The sequence below is a fragment of the Centrocercus urophasianus genome, unplaced genomic scaffold (genome assembly GCF_019232065.1).
Source record: "Centrocercus urophasianus isolate 14NV4802_14NV808 unplaced genomic scaffold, USGS_Curo_1.0 seq_5, whole genome shotgun sequence".
Taxonomy (NCBI): domain Eukaryota; kingdom Metazoa; phylum Chordata; class Aves; order Galliformes; family Phasianidae; genus Centrocercus; species Centrocercus urophasianus.
In genome coordinates this window covers 9,423,707-9,450,030 of record NW_024885088.1, presented here as the reverse complement: position 1 = coordinate 9,450,030, position 26,324 = coordinate 9,423,707, and the positions used below count along the sequence as shown (strand labels likewise).

The 26,324-nt window shown below is 39.1% G+C and overlaps 1 protein-coding gene across 1 annotated transcript in view; it reads left to right on the top strand.

The window, feature by feature from the left end:
• Positions 1-21,833, top strand: part of ANO2 (anoctamin 2) — a 170,494-nt gene extending 148,661 nt beyond the window's left edge. Inside the window, exons 21-25 of the mRNA XM_042835091.1 lie at positions 7,298-7,450; positions 7,561-7,613; positions 9,510-9,691; positions 16,615-16,720; positions 17,805-21,833. Coding sequence (XP_042691025.1) covers positions 7,298-7,450; positions 7,561-7,613; positions 9,510-9,691; positions 16,615-16,720; positions 17,805-18,086 — 776 coding nt within the window. The 3' untranslated portion in view covers positions 18,087-21,833. The remainder of the gene's footprint in view (positions 1-7,297; positions 7,451-7,560; positions 7,614-9,509; positions 9,692-16,614; positions 16,721-17,804) is intronic.
• The last annotated feature ends 4,491 nt before the right edge of the window (positions 21,834-26,324 follow it).

Here is a 26,324-nt window from a genome sequence, read left to right as displayed (position 1 = left end):
GATCCTTCACCGGCTTCACTGTCCTTCTTCAGGGCCCCAGTATTTTTCTTGTGCCACGAGACACAAAACCAAACACTACTTGAAGTGTGGCCTCAGCAGTGCTGAGAAAAGGAGCTGAGAAAAGAAGTAGTCACCTCCCTGCTGACTACACTATTTCTGATACAAGTCAGGATGCCATTGGCATTCTCGAAAACTTGGGCATGCTGCTGGCTCATGTTCAGCTGGCTGTCAGTTAACGCGCAGTCTTCCTGCTGCTTTTCCCTAAGCCTGTAGCATTGCATGGGATTGTTGTGACCAAAATGCAAGACTTGGCACTTGCTTTTGTTAAATCTCATACAATTGGCCTCAGCCTATTGATCCAGCCTATACAAGCCCCTCTGTAAGACCTTCCTACCCTCAGGCAGATCAAAACTTTTTCCTAATTGGATGTAATCTGCAAACAAGTGATGGTGCACTCAATCCTCTCTTCCAGATTGTCAATAGTGATATTGTATAGGGCCAGCTCCAGACACGACCCCTGAGGAACATCACTGTGACTGGTGACTGTGTTTAGCTCTGTTCACTACCATTTTCTGGATTATCAGTTAAGATGAAGTGCCCCAGAAGAGCAAGGGCAACAAATCACCTGAGTTATGTCAACTGCTAGAAGAACACTTTGTCTGTCTCTTCATCCTGATTGGACAATGTATGAGAACTGCTGAATCATGGCTTGAACCTCTAATTAATCACCTGAGACGAGCAATGAGTCAGCCACAGGAACACAGGAGCAATGAATCCGCCATGGGAAGGCAATTCATCTGTGCTGCTAGAAGGGGTGGAGCCTGGCTCCACCTCTCCTAGACCCATTTAAGAGCTGACTACCAGTAGGGAAGAATCTCTGCTAGAGATCTGCTTGCTGGAGTTTCATAAGCAAGCCCAGGGTATGGGTAAGTGTCCTCTTATTCTCTTTGTGTTATTATAATCTGCTTTGCCTAACTCTCTTGTTTATTTCATAATTACAACATCTCAATATTCATTGATTATGCGCTTGGCGAGCCAGGCAGGAGAGCAATAGCATGCCATCCTTCCACTGAGACAATCTGGTTTGATGAGGGGGATAGTTAGAGCAGCCAATGGGCAGAACTGCAAGCTGTATGGATGGTTATAACCAAGGAACCTAATGATGGTATCCTGAATATCTGTACAGATAGTTGGGCTGTGTACTAGGGGCTCACTATATGGATTACACAGTGGGCCACCCAGGAATGAACTATCCATGCCCAACCAATCTGGGGCAAAGACATGTGGTTAGACCTATGGAATACAGTCAAACACAGGATTATACATATCCACCATATTTCTGGTCATCAGCTCCTACAGCCACTGGGAAATGATGACGCTGACACGCTGGCCTGAGTTCAATGGATTGAATATTCACCATCTAAGAACATCACCCGTTGGGTACATGGTCCATATTCTTTTATGGGCCAGTACTCAGCGATGTTACTGGAGGCAGGTGGTTGTGAGGTGCACATCCGTCCTATGCTCCACCAGTTCCACTTAGACCATCACTGGGTATTGCACGTGATCTGACAATAACATTGGAACACTTTGATGGCATTTGGCTCCTTCCAATGATCCTGAAGTCTCAAAGACTCACGGGGAATAATACAGATGTTTCAGAGGTACCAGGACGGGAAGATCTCGGTCTCATCCAAGACAAGATACAGGTTGTATTTCTATACTGGGTCAATACTATCCTGGCTTGTACTGGGGCATGTCCTCGCTGCCTGTACCACACCTTCTGGCCAGATGTCTGCGGCTGCATAACTATATCAGTCACCAAAGGGGGTGTCCTGATCTGCCACTGGGACATGATGGGGGTCCCTTTAGCAATGAAGATTGGAGTGTTGACCATAATGTAAGTAGGCTGTGTACATATTACTGGAGGGACTACTGAGCCTCCCACCTCTAATAATCTCCCCCAAGGTGCAAGTAGGCCAAACCACTTGGGTCCTACCTGCACCTTCCAAGGCCGTTTTATTCTATGGGTACCTGGATCTAAATTCTCAGGGTCAGGGAGCAGAAGATTATTTTCATTACCAATCTGGGGTCTTACTTGATGATCAGTGCCCATAATTTGGATCCCAAGTGGGTAGCCCATGTTGTCTGCAACATTCTCAGGGCACTGGGTCTGCCATCTCAGGGTCTTTCATTCAGGTCCTGCAAGGTTTCATACAGTCTTTTGTCCACCCCTGCAGGGACTGGGAGTCTGTCTTCAGGGCAGCCTCAAGAATACCATTATAGCATTCAATGAGGCCTGCCCCCGTTGGATGATGTGGCAGGTGGAATCGACATTCGATGTTATTTTCTTCTGCCCAGCTCTGTATTGTTGCACCAGGAAAATGAGTCCCTTGGTTACTCTGGATGACTTGAGGTGTCCTGTAGTCAGACATCAGTTTAGTGAGTGCCTTGATGGTATATGCCTGGTTTGCTTTCGGTACTGGATAGGCCTGCAGTAGCCTACTTGCAATACTGATGCAGGTCAGGGCGTATCTCACTCCCTCAGACTGAGGAAGGGGCCCAATGTAGTCCTCTTCCCATCACAGAAGAGGGTTGTGTCCTCTAGCAAGATGGGCTGTTGTTTCAGGCAATGATCTTGGTCTCCTCTTAGAGCAAGCGTCGCAATCCCAGCATGCCTAGACAATGTCAGGTAGCTGTATGAGCTGTCCCTATGCTTTAGCAGCTGCCCTTATTATCTTTTGTCCCACATGCCATAGCTCCTGATGTAACCAACGGGCAGTGTTCTCAGATGGTGAATTCTCAATCATCAAACTCAGGACAGCGTGTCAGCTTCATCATTTCCCAGTGACTGTAGGAGCCGATGACCAAAAATATAGTAGACACTTATAGTCCTGTGTTTGACTGTATTCCATAGGTCTAACCACATGTCTTTGCCCCAGGTTGGTTGGGCATGGACAGTCCATTCCTGGGTGGCCCTATGTCCAATCCAAAGAGTGAGCTCCCAGTACATAGCCCAACTATCTGTACAGATATTCAGGATACCATCCACATGGCTGACAGTTCTGCCAATTGGCTGCTCTAACCATCCCCCTAGTCAAATTAAATTGTCTCGGTGGAGGGCTCCTATCATCAGGGACAGGATATTTTCCCTCCTGAACAGGGCTCCTCTCTGGTGGAGCAACCAATGTTTCTTATGGTGCATCACTGTGATATACCTCTGGGAATAGGATCTTCTGAAGTTCTTTTAATGATGATGAAGTCAGACTACTCCGGCAGAGGTAGGCGACCTATCACACCACTGTTTTTGCTTGGGCCACCCCTGTCTTAGGAAGGTGGGTCAGATCTTTCACCCACCCCTGAATCGGCAGAGTGGTCTTAAGTAAAACTTCAGCCATTTGAGTTATCAGCTCTACTGCCTGTAATGCAGAGTAGGCAGCCAATAGCTGTTTTTCAGTCATACTGTATCTTTCTTCTGCTCCATTGCAGACCAGAAACCAATGGGGGTCCGAACAGACCTCTGGCATTGCCACAGGCTCCAGCCAAAGCCATCCTGAGTGACGTGAACGTCCAACTCGGCTGGGAGGGTAGGAACAAATACACCCAATGCCTGGGTTTGGTTAACTGCCAGTTTCGCCTGTTGGAAAGTGTCCTGTTCTGTTTTCCCCCAGTCCCATAGCTGACCCTTTTTTAATTTTTTTTTTTTTTTTTGAGTCTGTACAGAGGCCTTAGCAGCTGCGCAAACTGAGGTATAAAGGAATGCCAATAACCCAATATGCCTCAAAACTCTTGCAGTTGCTTTGGTGTTGTAGGGACTGGGAACACCTGAAACTTATCTATGACAGCACTGGGTAGCACTTTGGTCTTTTCTGACCAAACCATCCACAGGATGTTTACAGACAGGCCCAGACCTTGGACCTTTTGGGGATTTATAGCCCATCCCCTCTGTTGCAAATAGACAGTTAATGAACCTGTTGCCTGTCCTACCGCCTCCAGTGTGTTGGATGTCAACAGGAGATCGTCAATATAATGACATAAGTTGACATCGTTAGGTTTTCTCCAATTAGCCAAGTCACATGCCGCTAGATTATGACAATATGTTGGTGAACGCATGTACCCCTGTGGCAGGACCTGAAAGGTCCACTGCCTGCCTCCTCACATAAACACAAACCAATCATGCGATTCTTCAGCCATTGGGATACTGAAGACTGCATTTGCTAAATCTAGGACACAACGGTAGGTTTTTATCTTCCTACTCAACGTGTCCAATAGCGAGGCAATATTGGGTACGGCCGCATGAACAGGTGGCGTGACCTTATTTAATTCTCTGTAATCCACTGTTATTCTCCATGTGCCATCCAACTTTCACATTGGCCATGTGGGGGAATTACATGGGCTGTGTGCAGGTCTTATAATGCCCACTTTTTCTAATTTCTGCACCATTCTCGATATTTCATCTTGCCCACCCAGGAGTCTATACTGCCTTACATTAGTAATCCGGTGTGGTTTCAGCAGGCAAATAGGCCCATGTTTCACGTGGCCTCTTAATATTGCCTGCACCGCCTGGATACTGATACATCTCTGTCAAAGTCTGAGCTCTGCCACAGTTGTTTGGAGAGCCAGACCCCATAGAATATCTATGCCCAGGATGTATTCCTGGGCTGGGGCAATAGACACCTTGTACTCCTGAGGTGGGAGGCACCCAACCCCCAATTTTAACCATGTTTGTGTGACAGGAACAGTCTGTCCTCCAAAACCACCATTCATCACACTGTCTCCATTAAATTTAGTTGGATCTCTGTAGATAGTTGATGTTCCTGCTCCAGTGTCCAATAATGCCATATCTCTCTGAATATTTTTTCAGGACCAACAAATTTTTCATTCTACATAGGGCCTCCAGTCCCATCTGGAGACCCTAGGGGGACTAACATCCCTCGTCACACCATGAACTATGCTACTGGTGGCTCAGGCATTGTGGCCGGAAATGACTTTTTTTTTTTTTTTAATTAGGAATAATGAAATCTTCTAGGTTCCGTGTTGTTGTTGGTATTCTCTCTATAATTTGGTTATAAACCCTTGGTTTCTTAAGGTAGATTCTGAAATTTTTGATTGCCCTTTAGTAGTCTCCAAAGCTGGAGAAGGACATGGTTGGACTGGGGGTCAATCTTAGCAAATCGGACCCCAACCCAAATTAAATCATTAAACATTTGTTTTCAGGAAACCCTTATGTGTCCCACCTGGGGAGCTCGAGTAGCTGGCGTCTTGGTTTAATCACTGACAGGACCTTGGCTTCTTCTAATGTCCAAATTTTGTACCTAGTCCAAAGGCGTTCTATTTCTCCTAGGTCAGCCACTAACTGGGCAGCCTGCTGGACTACCCCTTCTGAAGCCACCAGGGGATTTAATATAGAGACTAAAGTACCACAGAGATAGGAGGGGGGCTTGCTGTAGAATTAAGTCTCTCATCCCCACTGAGAATTTGACCATGTCAGGGCCATCAAATGTGTCTTCACAAATTGCTTCCCATACACCTAGTTCATGGATATAATTATGAATGTCCTCCATGGAGGACCACATGCCTATATGTAGAGGTATACCAGATTTATTCAGCCATACCATACAGCAGGCCACCATTAACCATTCTATTATAGAATAGTTTTCATTAAGACACTGATTACCTGCATATAACTTCTGCTTGAGAGCTGGATGGACAGTCATGGTGGCCAACTTGGATATTTCTGGGCCATTCACCATAACACTTTCTGCCACAGAATCCCACAGTCTCAAGCTGGCACGCTGTCTCTAGGTTTCTGCCGAATTTGCTGTACTAAATCCATCAATTCTGCTGCTGTGTATGGCTGGGCTGTTATATGCAAGTGAGTCTGGGCAAAGGGCCACTGATCAGGCAGCACCCCTACCAGTATACCCTGTATTTTCTTTGTGTTCTGAGTTCTAACAGGATGAACCTCTAGTGCATCTGCTGAAATCGGAGATTTTAGATCTAATTTAGAGTTTTCATCTTGATCAAAGTCTGTTGATTCAGGAGTCTGGTCATTGTTAATTGACACGTTACAAACTTGACCTATTGAAAGAAGCAGAATTGTTTTTTTCCCTGTTAATACGCTAAGTTCTTGCTCTAACTTCTTGAAACGGTCTCTCAAAAGTTGGTTTTCATTTGCTAAAGTATCATTTCAGCATGAATTAAAACATTTAATAGTGGTCATGTCACTGCAGAGACAGCTAATAGTCATTCTTCTGTTATTAGCATGTCTTTCCTAAGTTCCTGAAAGTAGTCTGCCACGCAATATGGGGAGATATTTCCCATAAAGCGTAGGGGACCCTATTTTTCAGTGATAACTGCTAGTTCATAATAGGGAGATCCTACAAATCCTAGGATCAGACCCAGAATCACTTTATCTAGTGGGGTAAGGTTCTCCTCCGACCATTTATAGAAATTCCAAAGAAAGGACATGAAGTAATTTTTAGTATATTTGGCCTGCTGGCTCACCAACTGTATAGTCAGTGAATATACAGCTGTTTCAATTAAGAAATATACAAGAAAATTAGGCTAAACAGGTTACCATGCTTAAGATGAATGGATGGAAAGCTTACCCTTGTCTTGGGCTTGCTGAAAAAATTGCAAGTGTAGCAATCTCCAAAAGAGTTCCTTCTCCAGTGGTTGTCAGTTCTTAAATGGGATCTAGGAGAGGTGGAGCAAGGCTCCATTCCTTCTGGCAGCATAGGTGAATTGCTTTCACCTGTGCTCCCAGGGTTGACTCGTTGCTCACCTCAGGTGATCAATCTGAGGTACAGGCCATATTCAGCATTCCCATACACTTCTCTTGCCATATTGCCACTAAATTTTCCAAAGGAAGTTGTGATGAAATAAAGTTACTTTAGATTTCTTCCTTTCATGTATCATTCCTTCCTCAGTGATATTCCCTCAAGTATCATTTTCTTACAGGTTAAAACTGGAGATGAGTAGTAGCATCGCATTTAACTGATTATATAGGAAGGCAGAATACACCACAAAGTCCTTGTTCCTTATTAAATTTATTACCTATGTTGGCTTGTGTTGATGCAATATCAGAGGACTGTTAGGAACCATTCATAAAACATAGTGACAAACCTTCATCTCTCTCATAGCCTTGCTTTCCAATATATACTGCTGTGTTCCAGCTGCAAAGTGGAGTGTTGCAGTTTTTATCACCCACAGAGCTCACCAACATTTTACTGTCAGCTTTGTTTACCTGTTCTTTGCAAAGTATATCTGAGAACAATGTATGTTTCTCTTCCAGTTATCCAGTTTGGCTTTGTCACACTCTTCGTTGCCTCCTTTCCTCTGGCACCACTCTTTGCTCTTCTGAACAATATCATAGAAGTTAGGCTTGATGCAAAAAAGTTTGTTACAGAACTAAGGAGGCCAGACACAGTAAGAGCAAAAGATATAGGTAAGTAATGGAAAAACATTAAAATGATGAGAATACAAAGTATTCAATGGAGGGGAAAAAAAAAAAAGATATTACTAAACCCCTTAATAACTTCTGTTTTTCACTTACAGGAATTTGGTATAACATTTTGAGTGGTATCGGAAAGCTTTCGGTTATTATTAATGTAAGTATGTGACTTTAGGAGCTTAACTTATTTGTCTGACATGATGTAAAACTGATTCTTAAATGCTATAAAATATAATAAAATCTAAGTTATCCAGTCCTTTCTTGTGGAAGTGTAAAACAGAATCTGAGTTATGAAGGAGATGTCCATTTACTTACCTCATTTTCTATATACTTATGTTAGATAGGACAGGAAGAGTAATTCATATAAAGATAATTCATATGAATGGAATCTAAACAAACAACACTCCAGAGAGTTGATAAAGATTTATCAACTCATTCACTGCCATAATTTTTCTGTCATTCTGCTATGGTAGTTGTTGATATGAATAAAAAGGTTGTAAAAATAAAATCTAGAAGTACATTCTAGCCCCCAGATAGAAGAACAAGTGTTATTTTTTTGTTCTGATTTTTACAAATATGGAGGAATAAGTATAATTTTTCCCGCAGAATGAGTTTTTCTGGAAGAGTAGCTTTTTTATATTTTTCAGTTGGCTCACACATTTTCAAAGCTATAAAATGTGAGAAAGGATATTATTTAATAGAACGAGACTGATTATATATGTAGAATACCTATTTGTTTGGTGTACAGATTTGTACATAAGAATTATGTATGCTTTATGATTAAAAAAAACTCATGCGGAGGAGTTTAGTTTCAATGCTATGACTTTTTGATCCATAGATTTCAAAGCACTTTAGAAATGTAGCTAATTGTCATTACTAAAGGAGAATGTGTGCAGAGGTGCTATATAAGTTATTTAATTTATTTAAAAATAACTTCCAGCACAGCAGCATTCTGTATCAATTTGTAAGCTATCATTACAACTTAGGCAACTATAATGCCTCCAGAGAAGCAGAGTTGTTTGATACAAGTCAAAGATTGTTCACTTAAGGCGTTAGTAGCTTACAAGATTTAAGGCAGGATATTTGTGCAGCCTTGCACATACCCATGAAAGTTGCTGTCAGGCATAGGTTTCAGGCTTTCCAGAACTGATCTGTGCTGGATGAGCAAAGCAGCTTCTTGGTTTCATCTGAATAACTTTGCAAGTTTATGATCCCTGACTATTTACTGTCTCAAAAAAGAAAAAAAAAAAAAAAGAAAAAAAAAAAAAAAAAATTATAAACATTTTAAATTATTAAATTTAATTTAAATATCAGGTAGTTAAATATCAGTTAAGTTAAATATCAGTTTCTGTCTTGCTGACAGAAATGTAAGTAGGTCTATGCCCAATATGAAAAAAAAATTGAATGCCCAGATCTGCTTCTTTTCTACAGATGTACAATGTTGATGCAGAACTATTTAGCAACATGTAGTTCTGAACAAATCTGATAATTCTTGTTGATGTGATCTAGATACTCATTTGTCTGATTTACTCACTAGTTTCATTCCAACATGAGATCCAATGGTGCTGAATGTTTAAGTCCTGCTCCAGAATGGAGAGTAGAGGATGATTTACACTCAAATGGTTTAACAAAGATGACACTGTGTATCAATACCAAATTATGCTTCAGAATATACCAACCAGCTATTATGTCTTACACTTTAAAGCTAAAGAGCTTCTAATGGCTTGAAAGAGAAAAAAAGTTAGAGAAATGTAAAAGGATTAGTTGTTTTTGCTACTCTACGATCTGAGATATATGCCATCTCCCTAACTATTGCCTTCTCCTGGAGGCACAAATCAAATTACTGTGTTTATATGATCACCCAGTGATTGAACCCCAGTACAAGGTCTGCCCATTTAACTTGCACTTCATCACTCTTCCAAACTTATTTGAACATGAAAACTATCACCTAAATTAATTTAAGCTGAGACACATTAGACACAGATTCACCATGTTGTCTCTTTTTTTTTTTTTTTTCCCTCCATCTATTTGTGTGTGTGTGTGTGTGTGTCAGGCTTTTGTAATTGCTGTCACATCTGATTTCATTCCACGCCTTATGTATCAATATGCATATAGTCAAAATGGAAGCATGCATGGCTTCATCAATCACACGCTCTCATACTTCAATGTCAGTCATCTCAAGGCTGGAACACAACCAGAAAACTCCCCATTTGCACAGGATATTTTATTCTGCAGGTAAAGTATTTCTGATGACAGTTTTCTATTTCTTTTGACAAAGTTTCCCCAAGTGGGAACTGATAATATTTGTGTCTTAAAAAGCTGGTTTTAAGAATTCTGCTTTTAGACTATTCTCCCAATGTTAGAAGGTGCTTAGAATGAGTTTTCCCACACATTAAGAGGAGAAATATACAATTTTGCAGACTTAATCAAATAAAAAATCCCTTCCATATGTGTGCAAGAAACAATTTTCATTAAGGACAAAATTCAGCTTTTAAACTAGATTCTCACTAATTAGAACCAGACTTTCCTTTTTGTTAAGCTCAGTGTTTACTTTATGAGATTTGAGTTTTCAATATGCTCTGTCTGTCTTTAAAACCTGCACTGTTTCCTGCGTACAGATCTTATGCTTAAATTTCATCTTTTCAGGCTAGGGAAACAAGGGCCAACTACTAATAAATATGTTGAAAATATCTAGTCCACTACTCCTCAGGAAGAGCAGAAAACTGTACTGTGGAGATAGTTATGGAACAGTTACAGTTTATAAAAGAAATCACTGTAACAGTTCCAACACTGTCAGTGTAACCTTGCTTTTCCACAAAAATATCTCTGAATTCAGGGAACCGCTTCAAGCTGATGCAGCTGAAGGCTGCTCAAAATTGAGCCCCATAGTCAGTGTTGTAGTCAATAGCCTGGCTCACTTTCCTTTCTGATTCACTTGGAGTCACACTGTATTTAGCTTCTGCAGTCACAAGAGATCATTGCAAAATTTCCTCCTTCATTTCCCTTTGAAGAGAGCTTTAATTTATATAGTTTTTACTACACAGACATCTTAAATTTGTCTCCTTTGTTTTGACACAGAGATATGTTCTCATACATCCTCTCTCTTATTCCTGATATATGCCATGGTTTTTGAATCTCATGTTTCTGACAGAAACCATCTGTAACTCTTCTAGTCCCAAAACTAATTTCACCTCTATGTTTCCCAACCTCCTTTCTCCAACTCAGATTTTGGGTCTCCTGCTTTCGTTGTTTTACTCACTGATCAAATTTTTGCTGAAGTGTAAAACAAGGGAATTCTGAGAATCTGTCAGCATATTCTCTCAAATCAGTGGCATAGCAGGGTTGCAAAACTAACTACAAAGAAGAGCAGAATGATTAGACAAATACTACAGGTGAAATTCACATCAGTTGCACCTTTTCTTGGAATATATTTTCATTGAATCCTGAGATACTGGCAGAAAATACTGCTAGTTATTGAAGATAGTATTGAGTGTTTTCTTAATAAAACTTCAGAATTTTCCTGTCATTCACTTGACTTCATTCTCACTGACAAATCTGTTTTCAATATACGGATAGATTTCTCCCATTATTACTTCCAGTGATACATGTATTTCTGCATTTGTAACTTTTAAAATAAATTGTATTTAGAGAGTAGATGCAGATCTCTAAGGCAGCCAGATTTTTCTAATAGGATTGCAGTTAAGTTATGACTATCTCTTCTACAAATCTTTAAGAGACACTCTCAGTGTGACATGAAATGCTTGTAACTAAAGCTAGTTAGAATGCACACCTCTCTTGCCAAAGCTTTTTCTTCATCTTACAGTTCTTGAGAGAAAAAAAAAAGTTATACATTTCAATTCAATAAAAAAATAAATAATACAATTGGTCTTACTTATTTGTTGAGTTTACTCTTCTAAAAGTAAAGACAAGCAACCATCTGAAGGTGAAGAGAGAAACTTACTTTGTAATTAGGCTTTTAACTTAAGTTCTGTAAATTGCCTTCTAGAGCAGTCTACCTCTTTTCATTGATTATTTAAGGGATCATATTCTAGTTAGATTACTGAAGTAGCCAAAAACATTCCCTTGCTTCTATATGACTGCATATTTCTGAATTAAGACTACATTCCCAATTGCTACTAAATCAATTTTTACCATGCTTATTTTTCTGATTGAGAACAGCCCTGCAGTGAGGGATTTGGGGTCCTGGTGGATGAAGAGCAGGACATGGGCCAACAGTGTGCTCTTGCAGCCGAGAAGGCCAACATTATCCTGGGCTACACTGAAAAAGGAGTGGCTCACAAGGAGAGGGAGGTAATTGTCCCCTCTGCTTTGTCCTTGTGAGACCTCATCTGAGTTCTGGGTCCAGGCCTGGGGGCCCCAGTAAAGGAAGGATGTGCAGCTGTTGGATTGGGTCCAGAGGGAAGCCATAAAGATGTTCAGAGGGCTGGAGCACCTCTCCTATGAAGCAAGGTTGAGGGAGCTGGGCTTGTTTAGCCTAGTGAAGAAAAAACCTTAGATTAGAAAAATTTAGATTAGATGTTACAAAGAAATTTTTTACTCAGTGTGGTGAGGTATGGGAGCAGGTTGTGTGGAGAAGTTGTGGACACCTCATCTCTGAAGGCATTCAAGGTCAGGTTGGACGGGATCCTGGGCAGCCTGGTGTAGTGTCTTACAAACCTACAAATGGTAGGGGAGTTGGAACTGGATGATCCTTGATATCCCTTCCAACCCAAGCCATTCTATGATTGTTTGATTTTCTTAGGAAATAATGTGTTTTGCTGAAATTGCTTGAGGAGGGGTGGAAGGAAGTTCTTTAATGAGACCTACCCATCTGTTCAATACCCATCTTACATAAAATCTTAAATATTTGAATGTAATCATTTTTGAGAAAGAAGTCTAGAAGTTGGTGTAGTCTGCACATGCTTATCTTCCACTCCTGCACAGGCAAAATATAATCATGCTTAGGATCACATTAATATTAAGCAGTGGTATTTGTCTCACCTGCCTGTAATCCATGGAAAATATTCTTTTCCATTCCCTCCGTGGTCACTGGAGGCATTGTAAATGCAGAGAATAAATGCCCTCTATCTTGGGCACCTTTCTTAAGATTGCCTGTGGAATGTACATACCTGCTTACTTTGACTACAGATAAAGGCTAGATGAGTGCATATGGTTACGATTACTAGCTTTTAGGCAGTTAAGAAAAGATAATAGAGCAGGAAATTCATTCCCAGTCAGGAACTTCTGGGAAGGAATCTGTGCTGCCTCTTATGTGGTCACATGAGAGCTGAGAGCAGACAAAAAGAGAAAATATAAAACTACTTGTGGTAGACAAGGTAAAATGTCTTAAGCTTCAGGGCTCTCCTCTTTCTTTGCTCATTATTCTGTTCCCGTGAGCTCTGCTATTTCCTGTGTTAGTATTTGCTATGAATTATTGCTTAGCATTATGTTAAGCACGAGAGTCTGCATCATCTCTATACTTGTCCCACCCACTAGTAAGACTGTGTAGCTCTTTATTGCTCTCTGTTCTTACCACGTTTTAATTTGTATTACAGAATTAGTGTGTGTTTTTCTTTGGCAAATTCCTCTATCCATATGAACCTCTCACTTTGTTGTGACTTTGCTGTATTAACTTTGCAACTGTTTACCTGGTCTCAGTTACCGGACTCTGCTTCTGGAATATGACTCTACCAGTGTATCTGGAAATTCACTTCTCAGATTACTGTGGGTATAATGGAGGAGGTGAAATACGGGAAGGGAATAACACATATTAGGTATAAAAGTAGTCCCTGCCTGGGAATATCAGGTCTGTGCTACCATTTAATAAATAGATTTAATAAATAGATTGCAAACATGCCCACGTGCTACTCTGAATGAGAAACAACTATGAAAGTATTTCTGTGCCCTTATCAGGAAACAGTTATGAAAAGATATCCATTCATTGTTTCATTATCAGCCACCTCATTTGCATCTTACCAAAGTCACAACTTTGTGTGGAACTACGATTGTGATAAAACATGAGGTATCTTGCTTGTGTCCCAGGAGACAGGCAACAAGCCCTGTCCCTTAAGCAGGAAAAAAAATCTGTTTTTCTGCTTCTGGCAAGTATGTTGGGAACAAGTTGACCTCTCTTAGGTTTCTGTGTTCTCTAGAGATAAACGTGGTTAAAATAAGCCTGAATTTGCTGTTTACGGGCATTGCCAGAAATTAAAGTATCTTAAAAATAACAATAGCAAACCAAAACCAACTCTCCCATCAAAAATACAGAATAGATTCATTGAAGATTTTGAGCAGCATTTAATACAATGCTGTGAACTCTTTGACACTGCTTCCAAAAAAAAAATTACAGTAGTGCCAATCTGACACACAACATTATTGTATTTTTTTTTCCAGAGCAAAATGGTCTCTGTGTAGCTGAAGGCAAATTTAAAGCAAAGCTTGCAAAGTTATGTAACATAACTCTAGTCCTTTTAATCTTCATAATTAGGTATGATAATGGAGTACATGAAAATATTCTGGTTACACTGAAAAGAAAAAATGCAAAAGATAGGGGGTAATTACCAGGACTTTTCCCTTAACATAACTCTGCTTCCATATTGAGCAAATTTATAAAATGTCTTTGAAATACTTAATTTCCTTACTGCCCTGGGATTCGTCTAACCTACACCTGGTGATCAGTACTGCATTCTAATTTTTTCCCTGAACAATTCTTATATACCTGTGCACTGATGAAACACTACTTCCTATTGTTTCAGTAACGCTGTCTTCAATTTCTTGTTAAACACCAGATTAAAAAGGAGACTAAACAGCTCAGCTTATTTAGATTCATTTGCAGTTCCAACTACCTACCCACAATCCACAATTCTGATTATTTCTTTCTTTTTTGACAAATAAACTACTTGGTAAATATTTCTTTCTTTCTCTGCATTTCTTTTACCTCTAGCTGCAGATGAGTTTTACCTAAGTGATGCCTGATTCTTCTGTCTGTTTTCACTTAACTTCCCCAACATTTCCCTACTTTCAGTGTACAGTTTTCTTTATTCTATTCTCTATTCTTAAACCGTATTGATTACTTTTTTTTTTTTTTTTTTAAGTGGAATTAAAATGGAATTAAGAGTTGTTTGGTCTTTAAATTCAATAGTCTTCGGAGCATCAACTGTTTATTCTTTATAGCACACATTTTGAATGACGCATTTTAAAAGCAAAGAATTGAAGAGATGAGAGAAAATACATACAAAGAATTCTGTCCATCCTCCCTCCCCCTCCCCCCCCCCATGTAGTACAAAAAACCTAGATTATTGAACTTCAAAGTTTCTCATGCTACGAAATAATTTAAAAGGGAAATGGGTAGCCAAGGCCCGCATATCTTGTCTGTAACTCTGACAATACACCTTTCACCATTAATCATTTGCTAGTGTTCTGCTGTCTGTTGATTCAACATTATAAGCAGCAGAATTTCCCACTTGGCCAGGTGGCATTTTCACAGGATCTAATGTCCTGCAATGCTGTTATGGTTTGTTAATCTTCAAATACATTAAATTGAAAGTCCACCACAGCTGGTGACCATTCCAGGTGAACCTTTGCTCAGTTCCAAGACTGGAATTGGCTTATAGTGCTAGACTAATTCCACAACAAACTTGGTAGCTTTCCTCGGCTTTGTTATTCAAGCATATTAAATTAAATGGAACTATTCTGGCCCTCACTGCAGCCCTGTTACACTGGTTTGAGAAGCAAATGGGATTACATGTACAAAAGATTGCAAGAGGGGAAATCTGACAATGCAGGCATAGCATAAGGCCAAATACAAACCCAATATAAGATAGGAATGAAAGCTGGGATACTGTGTATGCTGGGATATTGTGCACGCATGGAGTAGAACTGCATTGTAACCCAACCCAGGTAATGCTTACATATATCAGAAACAAACCTCTTTTAAATTTTTCTCCTCCTCTTCCTCCTCCCTTTCTGCATCACTGGCTGTGACCTAGGTACCTTTGCTTTGAAAAGCATTAGTTGTCTCTGTCAGTCCTAAGGGCACAATTTCTGCATAGTTATCATTTTCAACTGTGGTTGTTACTTCCCAAAGTGGAGCAATACACGTGCCCTTCTTTAATCTTTTCTGGTGAATCAGTCTCCTTAGCCCCTCCATTTTTTTTGCTGAATTCCTTTCAGTTTGTTCCTTTTATCTCTTTTGTTCATATTTTTTTCTTTCTTTCTCCTCTGAAATCCTCACAGCTGAATGGCTGAATGCAAAATTCTAGGTGTGGGTTTACCTGAGCTGTTCAGAGAAGGGATAATACCTCACAATACCATCATGCCTTCTGTATATATGTATTCACAAGTAATACTTACCTGTTGCCATACTTTGCTATATTTCAAACTTGTACCAACCAGCTGACCACTACAAGCTGAAGGTTATTTTTATTGCATTTACTTTCAATGTTTATGCTTTCAAAGATCCTGTAGCTGTTTTATTTTTAATTATTTTATGTGTTCCCAGATTATGCTCAGTATGTTTTCTGTCTGTATTTCTTACTGCTTTCTATATTCCCTGCTACTTGCAAAGTTTTCCAATTTAGGAGCATCTGTTAGTCTGTTGTTTATTTCCAAATGATTCATGGTGATACTAATCGTCTTTGCACTAAGCCACCAAGGCTCTGTTTTATCTTATCTAAGGCTAGTCAGATATTTTAGGAAGTGCCTTTCTTGTGGCTTGCCTTGTCATTTATGCAGAGGCAAGAACCACAAGAATGTGAGTCAGATATTACGTTAGATAATTTACTCCCAAATTGAACTCAGGTGTGATGAATGCAAGCTTGTCTCCTTTCTTCTGAGAATGCCTTGGATTGTTTTCTGCTTGAGTTTCAATACTTTATTCCCTGTATACTGAGATCAATTTACAAAATAAATGACACATTTTGAACTCAGAAAAATCTAAAAATGTCCAACACTAGAATAATATTCTGCTCTTGGTTACATTCAGTGGCAATAGCCCAGCTATAATTCTAGAGTTGTGTTATATAATACAGTTTAAAGTAGGAACATCTGGAAGATTTCATTTGTTAGATTTTGTGATTGGAAAATTGTGTTAATCAAAGCAGTTGGTATAGGACAATATTGCTGGAATTTTGTGACAAAGGAATTGTTTTCATTGACAGGTTTAAGGATTACAGAGAACCACCTTGGTCCCCAAATCACTATGAGTTTTCTAAACAGTACTGGGCGGTCTTATCTGCTCGCTTGGCTTTTGTTATTCTATTTCAGGTAAGTCTGTTAAGCTATGCGATTTTCTTCACAGGAATATTGATTAGAGATTGAAAGGCAAGTACCAAAGAAACCCATCTTCAATAGAGTTTTTCTGCTTGCAAATATTCAAACTGTTTTGCTTGTACTCAGTTTACTGGTCTTTCTGAGGTGTCATTAGGCTGCAGCAAATATTCTCCCTTTGGAGCTGTGTGGCATAATTCCTCATGGAATTATTTTCCTTCATGGAGAGCAGTTACATAGCCTGCACAGGATCTTGAACATTTTGGGTAAGTGGGCTGTCTCAGAGTCAGCACTTAAATTCTATCTTGTGAAACATTATTCTTTACACATAACAAGAAATAAACAGAAATAATAAATCCTCCGAGATCTTTTGTTATTTTCTACAAGTCAACAGAATACAGTCTGCCCCAGCATGGAAAGTTCATTGGTTCACTGATTTGCTTTCATGGCTTATATTCTGAATGGCAAGAGCCTTCTGTACTCCTTCTTGACCTGGGATCTCTTGACAAGTTTAACCAGTGTCATCTCTGATATTGAAATCTGCCTGTCTTTTCTTCTCATCTGTCAAATATTCCTAAGTGTACCTGAGAGTCTTGTCTGGTTTATATTGCCATCTTCTGCTTCTTCACTCTGACTTCAGTAATTTTCCACCATGACCTGCAAGACTTTTAAAGCCAAATGGGTATGATGGTGTAGGAAAATGCTTCCAGTAATCCTGCTCTTCAGTAATGGATTCTGTACCAGCCTCAACAAACTTGATGTTGGGAGCTGAGTACCTTTGAACCTCTGTAAGGAATAAGACTATTTTAACTACTTAGGCAATTTATTTGATGAATCCAAGTCAAATCCTTTTTAGATCTGATGGAAACATGTTTAAATCAGTCTTATCACTATGATGGAACTGCTTACAAATGTGAATGATTTTCTGAAAGAAGGCTGTCATCAACCATATAATACTATGTGACTTCAAGAAAATGTGCTTGATATGTGCATCATACCTATAGCTCAGGTTTGGTTTTGCTTTAGGGAAGGTGTTTTGTATTATTCCTTCTTCTTTCATTGTATGTTTCTATGTTTGCAGAACTTGGTGATGTTCCTCAGTGTTTTGGTCGACTGGATGATTCCTGACATTCCCAAGGACATCAGTGAACAAATCAAAAAGGAGAAAAGTGTGCTTGTTGACTTCTTCTTAAAGGAAGAGCACAAAAAACTGAAATTAATTGAAAGCTTTATCACATGTGACAAGCGCAAACATGAAAGTGGGACCAAAGACCAAAGAATCAGAGCTGCAAGCTTCTCTCAGTTTAATCAGAGTCAGAAAGGCAGCATTGTCTCCTTCAGTTCACAGCACACAGAAGTGTGACTCCACAAGGGGGATAACCTCTGCAATAACGTTTTACTGTGTTCTGTGATTCTGAAAAAAGAAAGGGAAGGAGAGACAGTTAAGGAAGGAATGGAACAAAAAAGGACACTTCTTTTTCTTTCTTAGAAACTCCATATGTAAGTGTCTCTGTTACATTTTATATGTTATCTGAGCTTCTACAATTTCAGAGTTTACCACTACAGGATATGGGCTATGTTGAGCCTGTAGCTGGTCCCCATAGTGGTGCCTATCAACTGAGTAGGTAAGCAGGAATGCTCCTCATTTATGCAGTCCCTGAATACATTCCTTGTGAGGAATGGGAGATGGAAGGGATACTTCTGCCCTAATATCTGTCTTTTAGCTGATCTGACCAACTCTATTGAAATGTGCACAAGTCATGTTCTCATGGCTTTTAGCTGTCACTATATGGCTGATAACATGTAGAGTCTTGGGGGTTGATGTGCCTTCCTAACTTGTACTGCCACTTAGTGATGTCACGGTAGAGCGTTCAGGGCTACTGGTAAGTGCACTGAACTTTGAGAAGAGAAGGAACTGAAAATAACTGAGGACTTCCTATGTATCTCCATATATATCATATTTTGCTTTGACACATATTTTGCAGGACACTGAACGCATGTGATAATAAGCAGAAGCCACAGTGTATGCATCAGAATTAAGTAAAGCTGCTAGAACTAGAAAGCTCATTGTTATTCATCATCCTGAACAAAAAACTGCATGTTTGATTCTTTTCTCACATAAACTTAATTCAGACAGTATAATTTTTTTTGTGCTGTACTATATTGCTCCTTCTTCTTATACACATTTTCCAAAACAAGTGATTTGAAGACCTTCTGAAACAATGTAATGAATGTAGACTACTGACAGTGTATATATTTGGCGTTTATAAGTGATTCCAATAGGTAGGAAAATTACAGGAAACTGTTCTTTTTAAATACAATTTAAGATTTGTCCTAGTATGATTACTTCACAGTCACCTGCAGACAGATGAAAAACATCCTTGTGAGGCACAGAAGTCATGATACTGTATTTTGTGTCTCAGAGAATGCACTTGATGTGATCACAACATATCTATTAAAATTTAGTAGGTTTCCTCTGTAGTCACCTCAGAAAGAAAGGCACTGGCAAATTGGGTACCCATCTCATCTTGACATTGCTGTCTGAAAGAAATGCATGAATCACCCCTGGGAATTCTTGGCTCTTATTTTATTTTTGAAGGTCCAACAAGCCCTGTTAGGGAATCTAAGGGCCCATACTTTATGTCAGCTGATATTAATGACAACTATGATCTCATTTGCACTACGTAGTATTTTGGTAGGGAGATCTGAGGGTTTGAAACTTTCTAATTGTTGTGGTTTACATTTCTAGTTGATTGATTCAATTAACTTTCTTCAAAGCAAAATGTCTCTGACGGGGAGAAAAGTCAAGTTTTTAAACAGCAGAAATAACAGTCAAGCAAGAACTTTAGAATATTTTATTCTCCTTTTCTTTTTCCAGATAGGCAGAAGTACATGCATGGTTTAGAATGAGTTTCACAAGTTACACTCTTTTTCCAGTAACAAACTGGATGCAACATAGTCAAAGTGAAGGATCTTCTTAACAGAACCATTTCTGCACACTTTCTGCCAACCCAGGAAATACCCTCTTGCCTTTTAAAAAATTCTGAGTCACTTAAAAATGGTCAGAAAAAAAGCTATCCCAAAATTGAATGCATTAGGCACAGAATTTCCGTAATGAGCAACTGAAATGCTTTCTGTGATAATCTATTTCTAGATTTCCTAGCAAAAGGAACTATAGAAGAAGGCAGATATATACTGATGCTCTTGAGTTTCTCCTGAGATTTATATATCTCAACCAAACAAGGCTGGGAAAGAGGCACTGCAGCAAACACAGCTGATGTCCAGATTTGGATCTACTATGGTATCAAAAGCAGGACACAGAGCTTATCTTTACCTGTGATATGCTTTCTGTGTTTCTCTTAACTTGAGAATTTCTTTCACTGAAAATTCCTGCATTTGCTACTTGACCTCAGTCCCTGAGGACTGCATTCATTGTTACACTTCTGTGGTAGCCTCTGGATTCTTCTGATACTAATTTCCATCAGTTCCTGTAACTGTAGATCACTGATTGATTCTTTATTCATTCCCAGTTTCTAACTTTTCCCCTTTGGACAAAGAAAGACTTTATCTGATTCCTTTTAATCAGTATACTCGTAAGTCCAAACATAAAGTACCCCCTTACTATTACACGTATTTCAGAAGCAAACAATCATTATTTCAAGAGACATGCATGGAAAGCTCTCTCTAGGGAAGAGAGCAGGAATGCAAGTAGAAATGCAAAGCAGTTACAAAACCTCTGAGCTTTTGTGATTCCTTGCAATGAAAACGAGTTAAAATCTCTGCAAAAGGAAGGAGAAAAAGAAGTAGAGAAGAAATTTGTGCAGATGCCTCTAAACATTCTGTTCAGATTTTAGTAGATCTGTCCAATAGTTCCAACAGTAAAGTAAGAATAAAAACAACAGTAAAGTAAGAATAAAACAACAGTAAGAGCAAACAAATGAAAATCTACATCCCTTTGTGGATGAATATTTAATGTTACTCAGACACAGTCACAAAATACTGAACCCACATTCTAGGCTTCATGTCTAGAGGCATTAAGAGGAACATACATAACACATACCTAATTAGAACAGTGAGAACATTAAGTAAAAAAACATAATAATGACCCTAATATAAAGCCTTAACAGAGGTATAACTGGTCCTGATTACTAGGCAGTGTAAGGAGTGTAAGGAGACCTCTTAGTCTCTCTACTAGCAGAATCTTACAGTAACTAACAGAGATTGTTGTTCCATGTACCACGGCTTCTCCTTTGTGCTGCTGGTGCAAGATTAAAACAGCTTTCTGAAGTTATTCAAGAGAATAAATTGACTCAGATTGAAGGTGTCTTTGCTCCTTGCTTCTGAGTCACACTATGAACTTAAACACCATTCTGTTAGAGAATCCAGATTCATACAGACAGATTAACCTCTTCACAGTGGCTTTCTCCAATTTTAAAGAGGGCTTCCAAGAATTAAACAAAGCTGCAGGGGGATGTTAGCCCTTTCCATCATGCCTTTTTAAAGGAGACTTGCCCTCTTTTTAAAGCATCATCACTAGTAGAAGTATCACTGTAATTTTCTTCAGCATTCTCAAAAAGGAGAAAAATGTTGTTATCTAGACCTCTCCTGCAGTTTGATCTTTCATGGCATTAAAAACTAGTTAAACATCGTCCAGGGAAGAAAAAGGTAGACTATGTGGAAGTATATCTGTTAAATTATTGCTTGGAAATATCTATCTCAACATGCACGGTATTTACCACTGTTACCAATAAACACTTCAGACTACAGGAGAGTCTGTTGCTGTTCTGTTCTGTTGCTGTTACACACTCTCACCCTTTAACTAGGCATAGATGGCCTTATATCCCACTATTCTTTTGCTTTTGAGAAGAAATTGCAAACAGTTATTTGTTTGTTTATTTATTTATTTATTCGTTTGTTTGTTTGCTTGTTTGCTTTTGTGACCCATACTTGTAGGTAACTTCCTCCACATCATATATATTTCACATGTCTGGTAATATCAATTTTTCAGATGTAGCAGCAGGAATTGTTTCTACTGCATTTTGAAGAGAAAGGAAAAGGAAGGAAGTGAATCGCTCTGAAAGTAATACCAATATTTTCCTGAAAACTACAACAAAAACACATAATAGCACTATTTGACAGAGCAAATTCTCAGCTACAAAACACTATTTTTCAACACAGTCAAACAAATCAGCTATGCATTTTTGCCAGTCATGAACAAAAACCTGTGTGCCATGATTGTTAAAATCTGCATGGACATCTGCAATGTGCCTTGTCTTTAATTTTACTGTTATCACTGTGTCATGGTTTTATGATTTTGGGCTATTGGTATTCCACATCATAACATCATGTAGTACACTGGGAGTTAAGGATTTAATTTTCCCGGTCTGGATACCTGTCCCAGAAGAACTACATACCCCAGGGGACTTTGCGTTCAGAGAGGAGATAAAGCCCCTGGCAAGGTCATGAGACGAGGCTCTCCCTCCTTCTGCTTGTCTTGACTGCATGTCTTGCCTCTGCATTAGAGTAAGGCTTTAGGCTTTCAGACACTTTCTCTCATTTAATTTGATTTATTGGCTCAAAGTCTAATTATATTGTATTATATTGTATTACAGTGTGTTACCTTGCATTTGATATCTTACTTAATAAATTAGTTTGTTTCTCCTCAGATTGTTCCCATTGTTTTGTTTCAGGCCCATCTCTCTATCTGTTTTCCCTCATCTCTCTCTGGGGCACAGATCCGTGGGTCCCTCCACCCCGCTAGTCACGGAATGGGGCCAAATCAGCCCATAAACCATTGACACACTGCTGAAAGACAGCACCCACCACTTCACTGTGCTAGAATCCACTGATTAGTCTCCATAAACACTCAGCACATGTTAATGTATCTCAATGGGTGCAACCTTTTTCTGCATGGAGGAATTCAATTCCACTCCTTTGTTTCATATGCACTTCTATGTCAGATTCCATTATGTCAGGCCTCCCCTCTGCTGCCATGAATTGCACAGCAACAAAATGTTACAGAATATTGGCAGGAAGGTTTAACATCTTCTGCCATTCCACTGACACCTGCCTCTGACATTGTGAGCTAATATAATAAAATAAGAAGCATTACTTTCAGAGCAGCCCTCATTCATCCAAATTCATAACTCTTGACTAGGAAGGACATTGATGCGTGTTTCATGTAAAAGGTTCACAGACAATGGATGAATTATATTTCTAGCAAGAAAATGAGTATGCATTCTGTATGTCATATGTGCAACCTAACCATTTCTAAAGGAAAGAAGAATCGCGTCACCAAAGCTATTCTGATTCAAGACATTGTAGTACATGATGCTGGTATAAATAACATAAAATTGGGAAGAATATAAGAACATAGTTCTGCAATGTAGTTATATCTATGTACGTAATATAAGATAAATAACTTCTGGTAAGAGAGAGTCTGTTATCACGTGTCGTAGTGGTTGATTTCAGTAAATTCAATAAATAGGAGAATAATGTGATCCATTAGCTAGGAAAGGAATTTACTGCCTTGCAGATGAACCACATATTTTGGGGAAAGACTGTTCTAAGACTGTGAATTGCACTTTTAAATTTAGAAAGAAACTAGCTAAGAAGGTTGGACAAAGGAAGCAGAGATTCATCAGGAAAGCCAAGATGTAAGAATAATGCTGTTCTTATTTGAATAAAGATCTCTGTACAGTGTTAGTAGGCACACAACTTTTATAAGTTGTCAGTATGAGATTCAAGTCCACAGCCTCATCGTTTAGTGGAGCTCTAATTATCATAACTGGATCAGTGGAAAACAGTCACTAGTGCTAGTGCTTCTAAATTCTTCAATGTAAAATGCTTTGGTCCGTTATAATCATAGAATCATAGAATCATAGAATCATAAAATCATAGAATCATAGAATCACCAAGGTTGGAAAAGACCTAAGTTGTTATTCTGCACTGACTGCTATAACTAATGTGAGATGATCCTTGATAGATGTATTAATATCGATAAAGTCTTCACAGTTTCATTTGAAATTCATACATCGGGGAACAAACTATTTTCTACTTAAAGAGAAATAAAAGGAAGAAATCAGTCTGATCTGAATCTGACCCGTAAGGTAAAGTCTGTTTCATGAGTAATTTCTGACTACTCTTCTGAATTTAATGCCCAAAGGAAAGCAGCAATTAAAACAAAACAAATAAACAAAAACCACAACAAAAGAAACAAGCAAATAACAACAACAAAAAGCAATGGAGTCTTTAACTACACAAACAGGGAGAGACCTTCTGGCATTTTCTACCTTGGAATTAAACAGAAAGCTATCCTTACCCTAAGAAGCCAGTTCTCTAATGGGATTATTTTCTAAAAATATTTTTAGTAGACACTTTAAATGAGAGATGAACACAACAATAAAGTCATCTCGAGCTTTCCAGGTAAGATTTAAATTTGCTTGCTAGATTTCAGTTTCTTTTCCATCTGTTCTGACACTTAAAAAAATAAAAAAATAATAATAAAAAAATAATAATAAAAAAAGAGAGCGAGAGAAAAAGAGAGAAGATAGTTACATATGCCTAATAAAATACAAATCAGAAACTAAAAGGAAATTACTCGTCTGTTTTTACTTTATAATATGTATGCAATTTATGAATTTTATAGCAACTTTCAAAGTACAGCCAACTAATTCCAAAAATATCCTTCTATTGATGCTGGGAGAGTTTTTGATTGCTCATTTGTTTGTATTTTACTAAATCTAAGCTTCTGAGAAACAACAACATAATTTCATGAGAATTTGGAAACACTGAAGGTAGGTAAGAAGATAAACCTATAAGGACTTCTAAATAAAGAGTATTCTTACTGTCAAGGTTCTGATTAAGTCTGGAAAAAAAAAAAAGTGTGTGCGAAGTACACTCTTAGTTATAAACAAAATTATACCAACTGTAAAGACTAGAGTTTTGGTTTTTTTTTCTCATTTATTAACAAAAAATGTTTCTAAAATAAATATACAAACATATATATGTCGGCGCACAGTTGAGTTAGAGAGCTCTCACAGTTTCTTGTAGCATCAGAATAGTTCTCCAAATAGTTCTGCTTATTGTGTTCAACATAATCTTATATACCATTCAATTACAAGCCACAAATTCCTGTCCCTCTAATCAGTTAATTGGCCTAGCTTCTCTCAAACAACAGTGATAAATGATAAAAGGTTTCTTAAGTATGATAAGGTTAACAATGCATACAAACAGAATCTCCTGTTTACCCTTAGACACAAGCAGATACCATTTGCTCTCCCTCTTACACTCTAGACTCCCAAGGCTTCACAGAGCCCAGGTGGAACACCTGCTCACAAAATAGAACAACCCACTAAATTAGATTTCTCTACAAAACAAAATACAGAAAGTTGTTTACAGCTATAGTCGCTTACTCCCATTGTTTCTTGCCTTACCATTACCTCCATTTTTTATTTAATTCATAAGCTTTTTCTTGTAGACCAGCAACTTGTACTACTGTTAAAAAATCATCTATGGGTAATAAATCTTGATGCAGCACAGAGTGAGAGGCATCCATATCTACCAGAAAACAAACACCTTTACTCTGCTGTGTGTGCACTGCATTCAGTCCACTGGGGGCAAAACACAACATGGGTCCTTCAAGGTCCTGCTCTAGTGCAACTGCTCCTGTTCTTCCCAATTTCTTTCTTTCATTACAATCCCTGTTTCCATATACTTTCCAAGTCTCCTCATTTAATTTGTCCAATTCCCTTACTTCAATTCCTTTAACCTGTATATTACTGGGAGAAAACAAAGACATTCTTGCTCAGACTAGCGAAAGTCCTTCTGAGGTGTAAACAAATTTAGCAAACGTGGAGGCAGAAAAACTGAAAGATTGTAACTATTCATCCAGACAGACACTCTCAACATGATCACAAGATGTCTAGCTTGTACACCTGGCATGGGTGTGCGCAGATGCTATGAAGACCATTGGCAAGCCCCTCCAAATCTGGGGTGGCTTGGCAGAGGTGAGTGGCAAGGAACTGTGGGTTCATGTGTGACAAAGGAGCAGACGGTGGATTGCCAATTGACAGAAGAGCCTATCACTTATACATGGAACCCAATGTATGTTGTCCCAGTCATGAACAGCTGGGGGAGATGACCTGCGCAGAAGGAGGTGAGCGCCAACATCAAGCTTCATCTCGTGCAGTAATGGTTCTACGGCAAGCTGGGAGCAGGGTGCAGTGGGTGGCACATTGCTGAGCGGCTGCTGATGGAGTACTGTGCCGAGATGGGAGCCCCTGATGGCTCCTTCCTCGTGAGGGAGAATGAAACATATTCTGTCCTTCGGTATATTGAGAAAGTAGAGCATTTCCGCATCCATTGGCGGCTGGATACTAACATCCACAAGTTCTTTTCAACTGAAACCCACGTATGTGACAGCCTGTATAACCTCATAAGCTATTACTGGGAGACACTGCTGAGGTACAACGGACTTGAGATAAGGCTGACAGAGCCGGTGTCTCAATGCAACACTCACAGCAACATAGACTGGATGCCGCAGGACGGCACAAGGGGGACAAGTTCAGCTCCAGCGTGATCTACTTCAGGGCAGGATGGA